We start from the raw sequence: 16,058 nt of genomic DNA, 5'->3' as shown, positions 1-16,058 counted from the left end.
AAACTGGGGCAGAAGTTGTATTTATAATTTTGGGAAAGAAAGTTGATTCGAAGAGTTGTAATATTTTCCCCATCAAAATTATTTTGAACCTTTTACCCTTTTTCTTTTAGCCATACACAAAAACCCATATTGATGTCCAAAAAGACCTCCCGATCAGTATCCGAGAAGTGCCAAGTCATGCAAATGGAAGTCGGGAATAACACTCTGATCCCCAGTAGAGAAGAGGATCATAAGCTGGAAATGAATTGATAGCCGAAAGAATCCCCAGTAGAGAGAATTTCATCGGCAACACTCCAATCCCCAACTGAGAAAGAGAAATAAAATGAGAGGGTCTTATTGGTGAAAACCTTCACAGGCACCATAAGGCGACAGGAGTTGAGAGAAATGAGAGAGTCTTGTTAGTGAAAACCCCTCGAAGGGCACTAAGAGGCGACAAGACAAGATTGGCGGAAAGGATCCGCAGTTGGCAAAGAGTTGAGTGCATGTTTATCCCCAGCGAAATGGGGCCACCAGAAACATTGATTGATACAAGTAGACTGGGTTGATTAATCCAGAATGCACGACATGATCATTGGGATCGGTTATATCATTCAGATAAGTCCTTTTCCTTTTCTTCTCCCCAGCATTCATTCGGAAAGACTTCTTCTTTTCCATCTTTTGAAATCATCACTTTTCATTTCTTTTGTTTTGAGACTTTATCTCCCTAACAGTTTGTTTTGAGAAAGATTTTTCAGAGCTTACTACTAGCTGCCAAAACGGTGCAAAGCAAAATGCGAATATGACAGGCCAAAGTTAAGGCAACAAAGCGAAAAGAAGTTTGTCGCAAGACCAAATGATGAATGGGTCTAGATTCTAGGAGGACCGAATTTCCAGGGGAAATTGGAGAAAAATAGAAAAAACAACAGTTGAAAGGTTCTGGATCAAATTCCAAGAGGATCCCCAGCAGATTTGCGAGATGCAGGAACAACTCCGACAGATTATCGATCAAGTTCCGCGATGGTCGGACAACACAGAGCGGGGAAGGAAGAGAAAAGAAAAACCATCCCCGGTAGGAATATCATCCCTAGCAAGTTTTGTAGTAAAGCGCAAAGCAAGGAAAGGAAGAAGGGAAAAATCGTCCCCAGCAGGAGTGGCACGACCACTCACCACGTTTTAAACTAACAAATTTTTCTTTGATTTGAAGCAGAGAAAGAAAATGTTATTGACAGCGGGAAGACATGGCCACAAAGAAGATTATCAAACTGGGGCAGAAAATTTTCTCTCATTGCGAAATTTTTCTTGAAATCAGATACCCACTTGGGGAACATGGAAGATAACACAAGTTTTGAAGGAAGTGGAATCCCCAGCAGTATACGGGAGAAGGCAATACAAATTTTAAAGAAAGCAATCTTGGGAGAAGCAAGATAACCCGAGTTTTAAGGGTAGTGGTCTTTGAATCAGTACCATCCCCACCATTGTTAAAAGGAGTAAAGTAACTAGTCTTAAAGAAGAAAGATAATTCCCCAGTAGTGTTATCCCCGACAGGTTTCAGAGAAGTGAAAGCACCAGCTTTAAAGGAAGTAGTCTTTGAAGAAGAAAAATAACATATTTGTGAATAAAATATCGGTGTTATCCCCAGCAGTTTTCAGAGGAATAAAACACCAGTTTTGAGGGAAGCAGTTCTGAAAGAGGATGATTCAAGTTAGAAGGAAAATGGTTTGGGAGGCAGGAAGGAACAATAGCAATAAATTAAGAAGTAGTTGGAGTCAGGAACCCGCCTGGAGAATGGAGGTATTACATTTTACGAAATAGTTGAAGTCAGGAGCCCGCCTGGAGAATGGAGGTATTATATTTTAAAGTTTATTGAAGTCAGGAGCCCGCCTAGAGAACGGAGGTGTTATAATTTTAAGAAGTTGTTAAAGTCAGGAGCCCGCCTGAAGAACGGAGGTGTTACATTTTAAAGTTAGTTGAAGTCAGGAGCCCGCCTGGAGAATGAAGATATTATCTTAAATTGTTTATCAAAGTCAGGAGCCCGCCTGAAGAATGGAGGTGCTATATTTTTAAGAGTAGTTGAGGTCAGGAGCCCGCCCGGAGAATGGAGGTATTACGTTTTGAGTCGTAGTTGAGGTCAGGAGCCCGCCTGTAGAATCAAGGTTGTTAATTTTAAGTCGAAGAAGTTAGGAGCCCGCCTGGAGAATAGAGGTGTTGTATTTTTAAAAAATTGTTGAAGTCAGGAGCCCGCCTTGAGAATAGAGGTGTTATATTTTTAAGAAGTTGTTGAAGTCAGGAGCCCGCCTGGAGAATAGAGGTGTTGTATTTTTAAGAAGTTGTTGAAGTCAGGAGCCCGCATGGAGAATGAAGGTGTTATATTTTAGGAAGTGGTTGAAGTCAGGAGCCCGCCTGGAGAATAGAGGTGTTATCTTTAAGAAGTTATTGAAGTCAGGAGCCCGCCTGGAGAATGAAGGTGTTATATTTTAAAAAGTAGTTGAAGTCAGGAGCCCGCCTGGAGAATGGAGGTGTTATATTTTTAAGTTATAGTCGAAGTCAGGAGCCCGCCTGACGAGAGGAATGGCGTTTTATTTTAAGTTGTTGTTGAAGTCAGGAGCCGGAGGCAAGAGGGAACAATGGCAATACGAATGCAGTTCTAAGTTGTTGTTGAAGTCAGGAGCCCGCCTGGAGATCGGGATGGCGTTATATTTTTAAGTTGTTGTTGAAGTCAGGAGCCCGCCTGAAGAGAGGAATGGCATTTTATTTTCTAAGTTGTTGGTTGAAGTCAGGAGCCCGCCTGAAGAGAGGAATGGCGTTTTATTTTTAAGTTGTTGTTGAAGTCAGGAGCCCGCCTGAAGAGAGGAATGACGTTTTATTTTCCAGTCTTGAAGTTGGGAGCCCGCCCATATAACAGAGGAATACATTTCAGTCTTTACATTTCAAGTTTTGAAGTTGGGAGCCCGCCCATATAACAGAGGAATACATTTCAGTCTTTACGTTTCAAGTTTTGAAGTTGGGAGCCCGCCCATATAACAGAGGAATACATTGAAGTTTGAAGTCAGTAAAGCGGAGGGTTACAACAAAAATCCCCAGCAGAAATCAGAAGGAAGACCACAAGTCGAGCCAGAAGTAAAGAAACAGCGGAGGAAGCACAAATCGACAAGGCAACATCAGTCACAAGATCAAGTTTGGAAATAAATCTTTGTAAAACATAGATTATAGCTTAGTCTAGCTTCTTCATTTTTTTTCATGGTGTAATAAGGAAGTCAGTAGGCAGTATCAATAGCAGCAGCAGCAATAACAGCAAAACCGCAGCTTCATGGTAGTCCCAGCTACCAAAACTTTCTGAACTACACGCGACCTGATTCCCTTATAACCAGGGATATGTAGGCTGTCCAAAATCAGGACTCGGTTGTGCCTTTCCTTTTTATTTTCTTCCTCTTTTGAATAACGATATGATCAAAAATTAGTCGCATTGTTCATTTTATCTTTGCCCGAAAGCTCTTCGTGTTTTCGAGCAAAGAGGGGCAGCTGTGAACACCTAATTTTTGACAACATTTAATTTTTTATCACTTCTTTTATGTAAATATTTTAGGGGGTTTTAACCTACTATTATTTTAGCTTTATTACACTTTTTATTATAGGATAAAAATACAAAAAAAAATTAAAAGGTGAATTATCACTATTAATATTTTTTTATTATTTTTTGTTTTTTTATATAAAAAAAATTCGAAAATATTATTTTTAAAAAAAATAGGGAATGATTTAAAAAATAAGAAAAAGGGAAGTATTGAATAAAAAAAATATAAAAGTAAAAATAGGTAGAATTCTCTTTTATAAAAAAAGTAAAAGAATGTAGAAAATTAAAAAAAATAAAAAGTTTTGTGGAAATTTTAAAAAATTAAAATGTAAAAGAAGGTTGGAATTAAAAAATAAATATAAAGGTATCTGAAAATTTAAAAAATTTAAAGTAAATGAAAGTAGCATTTTTAAAAGAAAAAGGAAAAGAAAGTGGTTTGTTTTTTTAAAGAAAAGTTAAATAAAGTGAGATTCTCTTTTAAAAAAATAAAAAGTGAGATTTTAAATAAGATAAAAGTAATTAAAGTTGGAATTTTAAAAATAAAGTAAATAAAGGTGAGATTTCTTTTTCAAAAAAAAATAAAAGCAATTTGTAAGTGGGATTTCTTTTAATTAAAAAAATAAACAAATAAAAAAAAATCTGAAAAATTTCGAAAATTTTGCTATAAATAGAAGAGAAAATATAGGAAGAAGGGGGTTCAAAAAATAGAGGGGGCGGAGAGAGCAGTATACATTCGATATACACTCTGGATACACTGGATATACTGGGGCAGAATTTATTTTGGAGAGTTTTGGGAGTTGAAAAAGAATAGCTATTGTTTCATTGCCTCGCTTAGGATCTGAAATAGCTAGAACCTTTCTTCCTTTTACTTCTGCTCTATACTTGGAGTCGTTTATAGGTTTGGATCTGTTTGTTTGAATCAAAATTCAATACCAGTTGGTTTGGTCAAGGTTGTATTTGGGTGTTTTTTTTGGGTTTCTACTGGGTTCATACTATTCCTGGTTTGGTCGAGTTAAGCTCTGGGCTGTTCTTGATTTCTGCCCATTACTGCTGCTTGTTGATTGTTGAATACCAGTTGACTACCTGCTCCTGACCTCTCCTTTTCTATTTGATTCGATTTCCAGGTACACATCTCAGACTGTTTCAATGTATTGTCTCCTGTCGGAATAGCGAAAATGAAACTGAAGTTTCTGCCGTAGATCTGTTCCTCATAGTTTCATTATGTTTTTATATAACTAATGTAGTTTGGTTTGCTGTATGCTGTAATTAATTGGGGTGTATAACTGGACTGATTAAGTTGAATTATGTAGGCTGCTGGACTGTTATTTTATAGTTATTCTAGCTTTAGACTTAGTATGGTTAGTATTTATTTAGTTGATCATTTGGCTGTTTAAAATTTAAGAACCAAAAGCAGTTTAAAATTGCAACCAAGTTGAAAGCAGGAGGCACTGACCACATCAAGTTCATTTCTAAGCCAAACGTGCTTCAGTAGTTGAAATTTTGACATAATGGTTAATATTAGTTCAGGGCTTAAACCATTTCTCATGAGTAAGTTTCTTTTATTTTGATTGGCATGTGAACTCAAATGGTCCTCCCAAATTAATATTAGTGTTTGAGTATAAGTCAGTGAAGCAATGGTCAAGTCTGTTAAGTTTTGGTCAATAAGTTGGTCAATTTGATGTAGGTAGCATAAGTTGAATCCATATGATAATCGTGTTCTCTATTTCAATAGCAGGTTCATTAATGCCAATTAGTAATATTAGTTCGGATCAACCTAAAAATAACCGGGTTTTTACGATCGTATTTCCAGTAGCTAATACATAAGTATTCTGAGTCTTAAACTAGGATTCTAGGGATCACTATTTCATTAATTTCTAATAAGTAAATACGGTTTCTCCTTGATTCTAATTGTTAAGCACGTTTGAATAATCTGGATAATCTCAGTGAATAAATTAGGATTTTTTTTAAAGACGAATAAAGTAGAGAATCATAGTTGCTTTTAGGTTTGCCCTCTTAAAAACACATGAGATGGGCCTCGCCAGTCAAAACAAATACATAAATTGTGGGGTCTTCTTAAATCGTTATAATGAATATATAGAATTCGGGATGAGCCGTTTAGCAAATTTCATGGCCTTCCCCAACATAATAACACGTTAGTCATTTTAGGCGCGCTTTTAATAACATTACCTCCCTAAACTCGGGTGCACATTTACGTGAACCAAATCCAAATCTCAACGGAGTCGAAATGTGTCAATAACCACGGGTGCATTGATGTGACGTGGTTCGAGATGTGTTTTCACGAAGTTGCAATTCTCGTTAAAAAAAAATAATAATAAAAGCGGTAAAAAGTTTAAATTTGCACATAGGTTCAATATGAATTAAAATCAGATAAATAAACCGAATATGACAATTGAGCGACCGTGCTAGAACCACGGAACTCGGGAATGCCTAACACCTTCTCCCGGGTTAACAAAATTCCTTATCCAGATTTCTGGTTCGCGGACTGTAATATAGAGTTAATCTTTTCCTCGACTCGGGATTCAACTGGTGACTTGGGACACCATAAATCTCCCAAGTGGCGACTCTGAATTAAATAATAAATCCCGTTTCGATTGTCCTTTAATTGAAAAAACTCCCATATATACCCCTTTCCGGGGTGTAGGTGATAAAGGAGGTGTGACAGACCCTCGGCTCGAAAAGACGAAAAGACGAAAAGAGACAATATATCAATATCATCAACAAAAACTATAGAAATAATAACAATATCACAAGAACCAGTGAATAGATGGAAAACAGAAATAATAACTAGTAAATAAGGCCCGACACTATGAAAACAGAAGAGTAGTGTAAACACAACACTGTAATGTCCTCGGGGATCTGAAGCCTCGTCATATCCCGCCTGATCACCTCTCCCAATACTTCTTAGGCCGCGCTCTACCTCTTCTTGTACCCACCAACGCCAACCGCTCGCACCTCCTTACCGGAGCATCCAAGCTCCTCCTCTGTACGTGCCCAAACCATCTGAACCTCGCTTCCCCCGTCTTGTCATCAGTAGGAGTCACACCCACCTTTTCCCGAATATTTTCATTCCTAATCTTATTCATTATCCTAGTGTGCCCGCACATCCACCTTAACATCCTCATCTCTGGTACTTTCATCTTCTGAATATGTGAACTCTTAACTGGCCAATATCAGCCCATACAAATAGCTGTTTTAAATGTCTGAAGTTCAAACTTCTGATTTAAATTTTAGATTCCTGATATTCAGGGTAATAGGATGTAACAAATCTTTCATTCCAAGAACCCAATTTTTCTTTTGGCGTATAGGTATAAAAGAAGCCAGATTATAATTTTTCTTATCTATGTTGTTATGGAATTTGTTATATATAGCTATAAAGGGAATCCAGGTAATAATTCTTCTTGTCTTTGTTGTTATGGAGAAAAAGAACAATTATTTTTGTCTACGTTGTTGTGAAGAATAAGGAGGACAAGCACGCGGTCTGAAGTTTGCCTTCATCTGGCTAAAATTTAAAACTATTATAAAGATTGACTATGCTTTTAGATGCTTTAAATAACATGTCTAAAAGTGGCGATATGTGCAAATAATTGTTGAGGAACTCAAATATAATTATCCAAACCAACCCTCATAAGATCTACTATCTTTTCTTACAAACTTCATTCTTGAAAAAAGTTTAAAAAGATGCATTTATAAAATATACAAAAGTTATTCCATTCGCCATAAAACTAAGGTAAAAATAGCACGAGCTAACCAGTTTTCAGACTGACAATTGAAAAATAATCAGTGTTTTGCAAATTCATTGAAAAATAGCCACTATTTTGCTACAACATGGAAAGTTCCAGCATAATATACTGGAAATTGGTGCATCTGTGTATGAACTTCCGGCATATTATACTGAACCGGTATAATATATTGGGGCTTCGGTATATTATGTTGGAATTCCAACATATTATAGTGGAACTTCCCGTGTACTTATAGCCTGTTTGGCCAAGCTTCTAAAATCAGCTTAATTTGAGAAGTGTTTTTTTCAAAAGTACTTTTCAAAAAAGTGATTTTGGTGAGAAGTAGTTTGTATTTGGCTAATTAATTTGAAAAACACTTTTGAGCAGTAACTAGTGTTTGGCCAAACTTTTAAAAATTGCTTCTAAGATTCTGTTTGGCCAAGCTTGTTGGAGGCGAGAAGAACTTTTTTTCTCTCAAAAAAGTACTATTCAAAAAATTTAATCCGTTTGGCCAAGACGGAGAAGTACTTTTGGCCAGCAGCAGAAGCAGTTTTTCTGCTTTTGGAAAGAAGCAGAAAATTCTAGCTTCTTCCGAGAAGCAGAGAATTAATTTATTCAAAACAAAACTAGCCTCACCATAAATATATATTGTCCAAATTATCTCTTACTGATTTAAGTTTTTCTTTTCATTTTTGTTTCTAGTTTTTACCATTCTTTTAAAACTAAAGATATCATATACATGAATCATATTATAACTTTCCAAATTCTTTATTGACTTTTCTTGTTTTTGATTTTTTATTTGTGTAATGTCTTGTAACTTTCCAATTTATCTTATTCTTTTTTCATACTAAAGCAAATTATCTACATCCTTCTTTGGATTATCAATTCTCTTCCTACAAATAATCATTTATAATTCTTCTATTATATGCTATTAGTTCCCGAATCTTTAAAACATTTATCAAATCTAATTTGTAAAGATTACCTACAAATAGGTAACAAATTTATAATAGCATCGCATAATCTATCTTTATTATTATTAAAAGAAGAGGAAGAAACATCCATGTTAAGCCAACCGATAGCCTCACAATAGGCCATTTGGCAATTTAGTACAAAGTTAGTTAGGTTAAGTAATAATTAATTTCTTTTTGAATTTAAATTCTTAAAAAACGAAATTATACATTATGTATTGTTAATAATTAGTTACTCTTTTTGAATTTGAATTAAACCATTTTTTTTTACGAAAACAATTTTTTTAAAATATATTTAAAATTATATTTCTATTTAACGCTTAATGTCATCTTTCAACTTTGACACTCAGAATCATCTAGTTATAACTTCCACGGCTATACGTAATTTCATCCGACAATCAATTTAGTACAAAGTTAGTTAGGTTAAGTAATAATTAATTTCTTTTTGAATTTAAATTCTTAAAAAACGAAATTATACATTATGTATTGTTAATAATTAGTTACTCTTTTTGAATTTGAATTAAACCATTTTTTTTACGAAAACAATTTTTTTTAAAATATATTTAAAATTATATTTTTATTTAACGCTTAATGTCATCTTTCAACTTTGACACTCAGAATCATCTAGTTATAACTTCCACGGCTATACGTAATTTCATCCGACAATAGTCTTCTACCGATAAAAAATTCAACTATTATGCTAATAAAGACATTACTGCAGAGCCTTTTGTTGTTCCTTTAGAAATGCAAGGCAAGTCTTCTACTAATATGGAGGCGTTGTGCGATAGAAGAAGAGATGAAATTATTGAGAAATGTTATCATATGTAAGTGACTTTATTTATTATTTCATGGTGGATTATCAATATATAGTAATTTGTGGAATAGACTTCTAATTCATACTGAATGATGTATTTTGATTATTCAAGTCATCATGTAACAATAAGTAATTATACAAGATAATATTATATACTTTGGTATAACTATATATGTAAAATTAATTTAAATCTTTAATATGTATGTTTACGTTATGTTTCATATTTTAATTAAATAAAATAAAGTAATAAAAGTATCTTACAATCAATATTAAGTTTATTTTTCTCTTTAAAATAATTATAAGACCTTTATACTGTCTTTTTTGGTAATTTGACACTCAAAAGCACTTTTTAGAAAGATTTGCCAAACACAATTTGTTTATCAAATGTTATAAAAAATACTTCTTAAATGAATTGGCTAAATACAAATTATTTTTTTTTTCAAAAGTACTTTCGGAAAAAGTACTTCTGAAAAAAATACTTTTTACAATAAGCAGATTTTGGCAGCTTGGCCAAACAAGCTTTAAGTGTATTTTTCTCAAAAGTGCTTCTCAGAAAAGTGCTTTTGGAGGGAAATTACTTTTTTCTGCTTCTCAAAAAATGCTTCTCTTTCTCCCCCAAAACACTTTTTTTCCTTCCAAAAGCTTGGGCAAATACCTCAATTTTTGGCCAAAAGTACTTTTGGCCCCAAAAAAAAGCTTGGCCAAAAAGGCTATTATGCCCCAGTATAATATACTGGAATTCTAGTATATTATACTGGAGTATTTTCCGGATATTGAACAATGTTTTGTTTCAAATTTTATTTTACATGAAAAGTGACTAAATTTCGATTACTTTTAAAATTGTGGCTATTTTTCAATTACCACTTGTAAATCCGACTATTTTTCAATTTCTCCGTAAAACAAGCTATAAGAAACAATACTTCTTCCAGAAACTAATATTCTTGTTTTATAAAGAATAAAATAATTATAAATACATAATAATAATAATCTGCACCTATATTTTATCCAATCTTCTGCTTTTAATCTCTAAAATTATTTTCTAAAAATTAAAAAAAAAATCAAATCATTCAAAGCTTTACGTTATCTCCGTCGTATAGCAGCTACCCAGAGAATGGAATGGTATCTCCGTCAGCTAATTACATTTTAGAAGTGCATCTCAACACCCAAAAAAACAAAAAACAAAAATAGAGTATCAAAGAAAGATCAAAACGTCTGTTTAAAAAAGATGCACATTTTTTTAAAATGTTTTCATTATTCACAATATGCATGTTTAGCAGTCAAATCCTTAGAGATAAAGATTTTCTCAGATTTCATGCCGCAGGTCAAAAGACTTGGCATCACGTTTTTAAGGATTCAACAACAACAACATTAATGACCAGTAAAATCACATAAGTGAGATTTGGTGAGGATACTGTTTAGGCAGATCTTACCTCTACCCCGATGGGATAAAGAGATTGTTTCCGATAAACTCTCGGCTCAAAAAGACGAAAAGACGAAAAGAGACAATATATCAATACCATCAACAAAAAACTACAGAAATAATAACATCACAAGAACCAGAGAATAGATAGAAAGCAAAATAATAACCAGTAAATAAGGTCCGACACTATAAAAACGGAAGAGTAGTGTAAACACAACACTGCCATGTCCTCGGAGATCTGAAACCTCGCCATATCCCGCCTGATCACCTCTTCCCAATACTTTTTGGGCCGCCCTCTACCTCACGTCCATGCCCGCTTCCCTCGGCTCGGCACTGAATTTGCACTCAAGATATTCCTTTTCTCAAAATCTTTTTTATTTCTTTTTTTATTTGTTCCAAAAAGAGTAGTAATATATTTTAATATTTGGAAGCTCTTTTAACTTTACCACTAATTTCACCTTTAATTTAATGACATGCCATTATATGATTTTTACCTGGATCAACTATTCAACTTGTATTAATTGATCTCCTCGTTGTGCCTTGAATCATCATCAATAGTTAAACTAAAGCAAAAAAAAAAAAAAAAAAAAAAGGAAAAGAAAAACGAACTTTCTCAACTGTTCCAATCAGAAAAGTTTCAAATCGAAACCAACTCATTTCCATGTTCTTCTGTGATGTCTATATTAAACTAACAATCGAAATGTCTTAGTTCTTTTAATGTGAACAACTAACAATATCGGACGTGCAATAATTTCGGCATTGTAGTTTTCCTATGAAATAATATGAGATTTCCTTTTCATTGGTTTGGCTTTAACTGATAGATAAAGTCAAAAGTATTAAGTAAAGAATTTCACTACTCTAAATATTTTCTTATTCTTTTTAGAGTTAATATATCAAAATCTCTTAACTAACGTTTGTTGAATTGTTAGATCAACTAGATTGATTATTTTATACTTAGCACAAGTTATACACGAAACTTAATTTGACGTCTAGTTTACTATTTATAACTAACTCAGATTCTGGAAGCTGGCTTAAAATTAACATAGGTTGACCCAAACAACGTATTATTCGTCGTGTGTTTCGCTAGAGGTTGGTATTAACCGGGGAAGAAAAATACAAAATTAATTATTAGAAACTTTAAAAAAAAAGACGTGAAAATGCAAACTGTTCCTTTGGCTAATTAATCTGCATTTAGCTCTGATTGGATTAGAGGACAACTAACGCATGGCCTAACAAGTAACAAACCCAACCAACACAATGGAATATAATTGATTGGTCCAAGTCAAATATATACGTGACAATCATTTTCTCACATTAATAGTTATCAAATATTATAAGAGAATATTTATCATGTGCATCTTATTCATAGTGCTAAACCTACTCTCTACATGATGATAATTTTATTACAAATTAGGTGGCGCCTTTTCAAGTAAATTCTCAAATTATGAAATTTGAGACTCTCATGTCATTCCCAATAGGGGTAGTTTCAAGTACCTTGGATCGGTTATTCAGGGGATCGGGGAGATTGACGAGGATGTCACACACCGTATGGGGGTGGGGTGGATGAAGTGGAGGTTAGCGTCGGGAGTCTTGTGTGACAAGAAAGTGCCACCGTTACTAAAAGATAAGTTTTATAGAGCAGTGGTTAGGCCTGCCATGTTATATGGAACTGAATGTTGGCCGGTAAAGAACTCACACACCCAGAAGATGAAAGTAGCAGAGATGAGGATGTTGAGGTGGATGTGCGGGCATACAAGGATGGATAAGATTAGGAATGAAGATATTCGAGAGAAGGTGGGTGTGGCCCCCATGGAGGACAAGATGCGGGAAGTAAGACTCAGATGGTTCGGGCACATTCAGAGGAGGAGCACTGATGCACCGGTGAGGAGGTGTGAGCGACTGGCTGTAGTGGGCACGCGGAGAGGTAGAGGGCGACCTAAGAAGTATTGGGGAGAGGTGATCAGACAGGACATGACGCGACTTAGGATTACTGAGGACATGGCCCTTGACAGGGAATTATGGAGGTCGAGCATTAAGGTTGTAGGTTAGGGGAAAGTTGTGAATATTTCTACAGCACAATAGAGTGAGACTAGCTAGTTAGGAGTTAGACTAAGAATATCATTGGTCGTCTATTGATGCAGGGCTTTACCTGCTAGTTTTACTATACCAGCCATTTATTTCGTATTTCGTAGTCTGTATTTCATATCTCTTATATTGTTGTTATTGTATTATGCATTTTTTATGGTACTAATATATCGGCTCCTGTTGCTTTTTTTTGAGCCGAGGGTCTCCTGGAAACAGCCTCTCTACCTTTCGGGGTAGGGGTAAGGTCTGCGTACATATTATCCTCTCCAGACCCCACTTGTAGGATTTATACTGGGTCGTTGTTGTTGTCGTCGTCGTCCCAAATTATGAAAAGTCTCTGAGATGTGAATAATACCCACAACTAGCTATTGGCTTGTTAGTGGGATAGCTTCATGATTTAAAGAATTTTTTCCCATCAACCCTTCATATTTAAGGAATTCACCTTAGTAAAATTTACCAACAACTTCATGTAACCTTAAACTTGTAGTAGCACATAATTCAACTTGATCTAACAGAAGATTAATTTCTTTCAAATTACTGGTTTGCTATAGATGATAATTAACTTCTTCCTTTATGAAAAATATTGAGAGATAACTTATGAGACATTTTGAAATTATAAAAAACTTTAAAATGTAATATACTCTCTCCGTTCACTTTTACTTGTCCACTATGGACTTTGCACACCCCTTAAGAAATAATAAATAAAGTGCATAATTTACCTTGATACCCATATTAATTGATGCGTACTTTTAATGAATTTGAGAAAATTGATTGAAATGAATAATTAATACTGTGAGTATAATAGGAAAAAAATTGTTGTCTTTTGATATGTTAAAAGGTGATAAGTAAAAATGAAAACCTATTTTAAAATACTGGATATTAAAAAGTGAACGGAGGGAGTACAATTTAAGCATATATGTATTTTTATTTTGGCATCAAATATATATTGACAGAAAGGGACCACTGAGATTTAAACTCCCAGCTCGTTTGATTTGCATTGTGACCCCTTTATGTTGTCCGATAACACATTTACTCCCATATTAATTATGTGAAAAGAAAACTTGAATTATTCTTTAATTATACATACATACTTTTGAAAAACAAAGTCCCTTAAGCATATTTGCTGCATTCTTTTGTGATTTGATTCGTCCTAGAGAATAATCTTAAGCCAAAATCTTATGTTAGTCAAATATTTGATTCATGACTAAAACAAGCCAATTTTGTAGCGAGAAAGCCAAGTAAGTTGCAAAACTTAAATTCCAAGGTTAAGATAAAAGAAGGGGTAATGCCACGACACTTAGACGCCACAAAGTCAGCGAAAGGATAGAGAAAGACATTCAAATATATCCTAATAAATTAGGTAGACATGGGAAAGTAGAGGCACCAAATCTCCAGTTTAATATTATCACAAGCAATAAAAGTCTGGAATTTTTTAATTTTTTAAAAGGTAATTTCTAGCATTGAACTACATGACATTCCAAGTTTTCATAATCTTGAACTCTCTATATAAGTAGGGCTAGCATCATTTGCTAAATGTGTACCATAATTGCTTTCTTCCATTTACTCTTCAACTCAATTTTATTAACTTTGAAAAGAAATCAAATTAAGTAATGGCAGTGTCAGCTGTAGCAACTCTCCTATTTCTTCTTGTTGCTTCTCCGGTGGCTTTTGCCGCAAACCACGTCGTTGGAGGCAGCGGCGGGTGGAGCCAGACCGCCGGAGATTACTCCACTTGGGCAGCTGGTGAAACCTTCAACGTTGGTGACACACTTGGTTCGTCTTTCAATTTCTATCATTTTTTTATTCTTTAGTTATTCAGTATTCCAAAGTTATTGGTCCGACTAATTTGAATATGCGTTAGGTAGACTCACTAAGAAAATATAATTTTCTTTACCAAAATGTTTTCCATTCATAGAAGTTGAACTAGATACTTTTAGGTTGATATACAATCAAAAGTTACAATGTAATTTTATTATGATAATAATGTAAAATCCAAAAGCAAAATAGGGACCATTGGGTAATTGCAACATCCCAAATATTGTATCATGTGGCACATAATCTCAGGACCAGAGTCAGTAATTAAAATTTTTTACCAAGAAAAGTCAACTAAATGTGTGCAGGATGAAATATTAATTCCCCCCCCCCCCCCGGCTAGAATGCTAGATGATCTATCCCAATTGCCCTTATTAATTCAGATTAATTCGCATGAATAGATTCGCTAAGGGATTATAAATTACTTCATTCCTGAGACTTGAACCTAAACTTTTGATTAATTGATGAAAAGATTCCAACCATTCTACCACACTATATCGTGATGACTAGATTTTTGTGTCTATATATACCAGGAAACATCAAAAGTAGACTTGAGAGGAGATAAACTAGTTATATAATTAAAATTGACAAGATATAGTTTCTTTTTTAACATGTTATATATCTTTAGCTTAGAGAATTATAATTAACAAAGAAACTCAAGGGTTTGAGTTCTTAATTATTATTGTTATAAGTCTTTCTTTAGACTAAACCAAAATAGTAATTTGAAATTGCATGGTGATTATCAGAGTTCAACTATGGTGCAAGCCACAGCGTGGATGTAATAAGCAAAGATGACTATGACAATTGCAACACCGGAAACGCCCTCGAGTCTTACAGCGACGGCAAGACAACCATCAAACTTTCCAAGGCCGGTCCAATGTACTTCACTTGTTCCGCATTTGGTCACTGTCAATCTGGCATGAAGTTAGCCGTCGATGTCAAAGATAGCTCCTCCACTCCGTCAACTCCTTCAACCACTCCTTCAACTCCATCAACCACTCCTTCAACTCCTTCAGACTCACCCACCACACCCACCCCTGAGGTTGGTAACACGCCGTCCAAGTCGACACCGGTAACGCCTAATGGAGCAGCCGGAGTTATGGGCAAAACTATGGTCGGATTTTCAGTTGTGTTGGGAGCTGTGTTTGCGTTCATCTGCTAGGCGAGAGGCAGTGCTTTGTATTATTATTGTTAATTTTATTCCTTTCTTAGTTTGCCTATTATTACTATTGGTGGGGTTCAGCTGTTATTTTTGTTCCTTTTAATGTTTATGAGCAGCTAATTTTTGTGTGCATATTGTTGTAAGGAATAAGTGATTTTTCTTCACATTTTAGTTTCTCGAGCTGCCAGCTGTTGGATCGAAGAGAGATATTTTAAAAAATTGTTGCTTTACTTTTTGGTAGTACTAATATTTTATGCCGACCTACAACGGAAAAGGACAGTTTAATTTGCTATGGCTCAGGAGCCTTTAATAACCCCCCCCACCCCCCACCCCCCACCCGAGCTGTTCGGTAGTAGTTGTAGATCATATAATTAAGATGCAACAACATATAGGAAAATAGAAAAGCGTAAACTTTAATCAAGCCCATCCGATTTTATTGATTATTCGAGATTAGGGGGATGAATTGAAGATCGGCCCCATAGTATATCAGACCGAGACATGAGGATAAGG

The 16,058-nt window shown here is 34.8% G+C and overlaps 1 protein-coding gene across 1 annotated transcript; it reads left to right on the top strand.

The window, feature by feature from the left end:
* The first annotated feature begins 14,045 nt into the window (after positions 1-14,045).
* On the top strand, positions 14,046-15,778 carry LOC104211431 (uclacyanin-3-like). Its single transcript, XM_009760479.2, has 2 exons — positions 14,046-14,347; positions 15,133-15,778. Exons 1-2 carry the CDS (start codon positions 14,185-14,187, stop codon positions 15,546-15,548), a joined length of 579 nt encoding a protein of 192 aa, XP_009758781.1. The 5' UTR covers positions 14,046-14,184; the 3' UTR covers positions 15,549-15,778.
* Positions 15,779-16,058: the final 280 nt, after the last annotated feature.

Source organism: Nicotiana sylvestris, chromosome 1, assembly GCF_000393655.2.
Source record: "Nicotiana sylvestris chromosome 1, ASM39365v2, whole genome shotgun sequence".
Lineage (NCBI taxonomy): Eukaryota > Viridiplantae > Streptophyta > Magnoliopsida > Solanales > Solanaceae > Nicotiana > Nicotiana sylvestris.
This window is presented reverse-complemented; position numbering and strand designations above follow the sequence as displayed.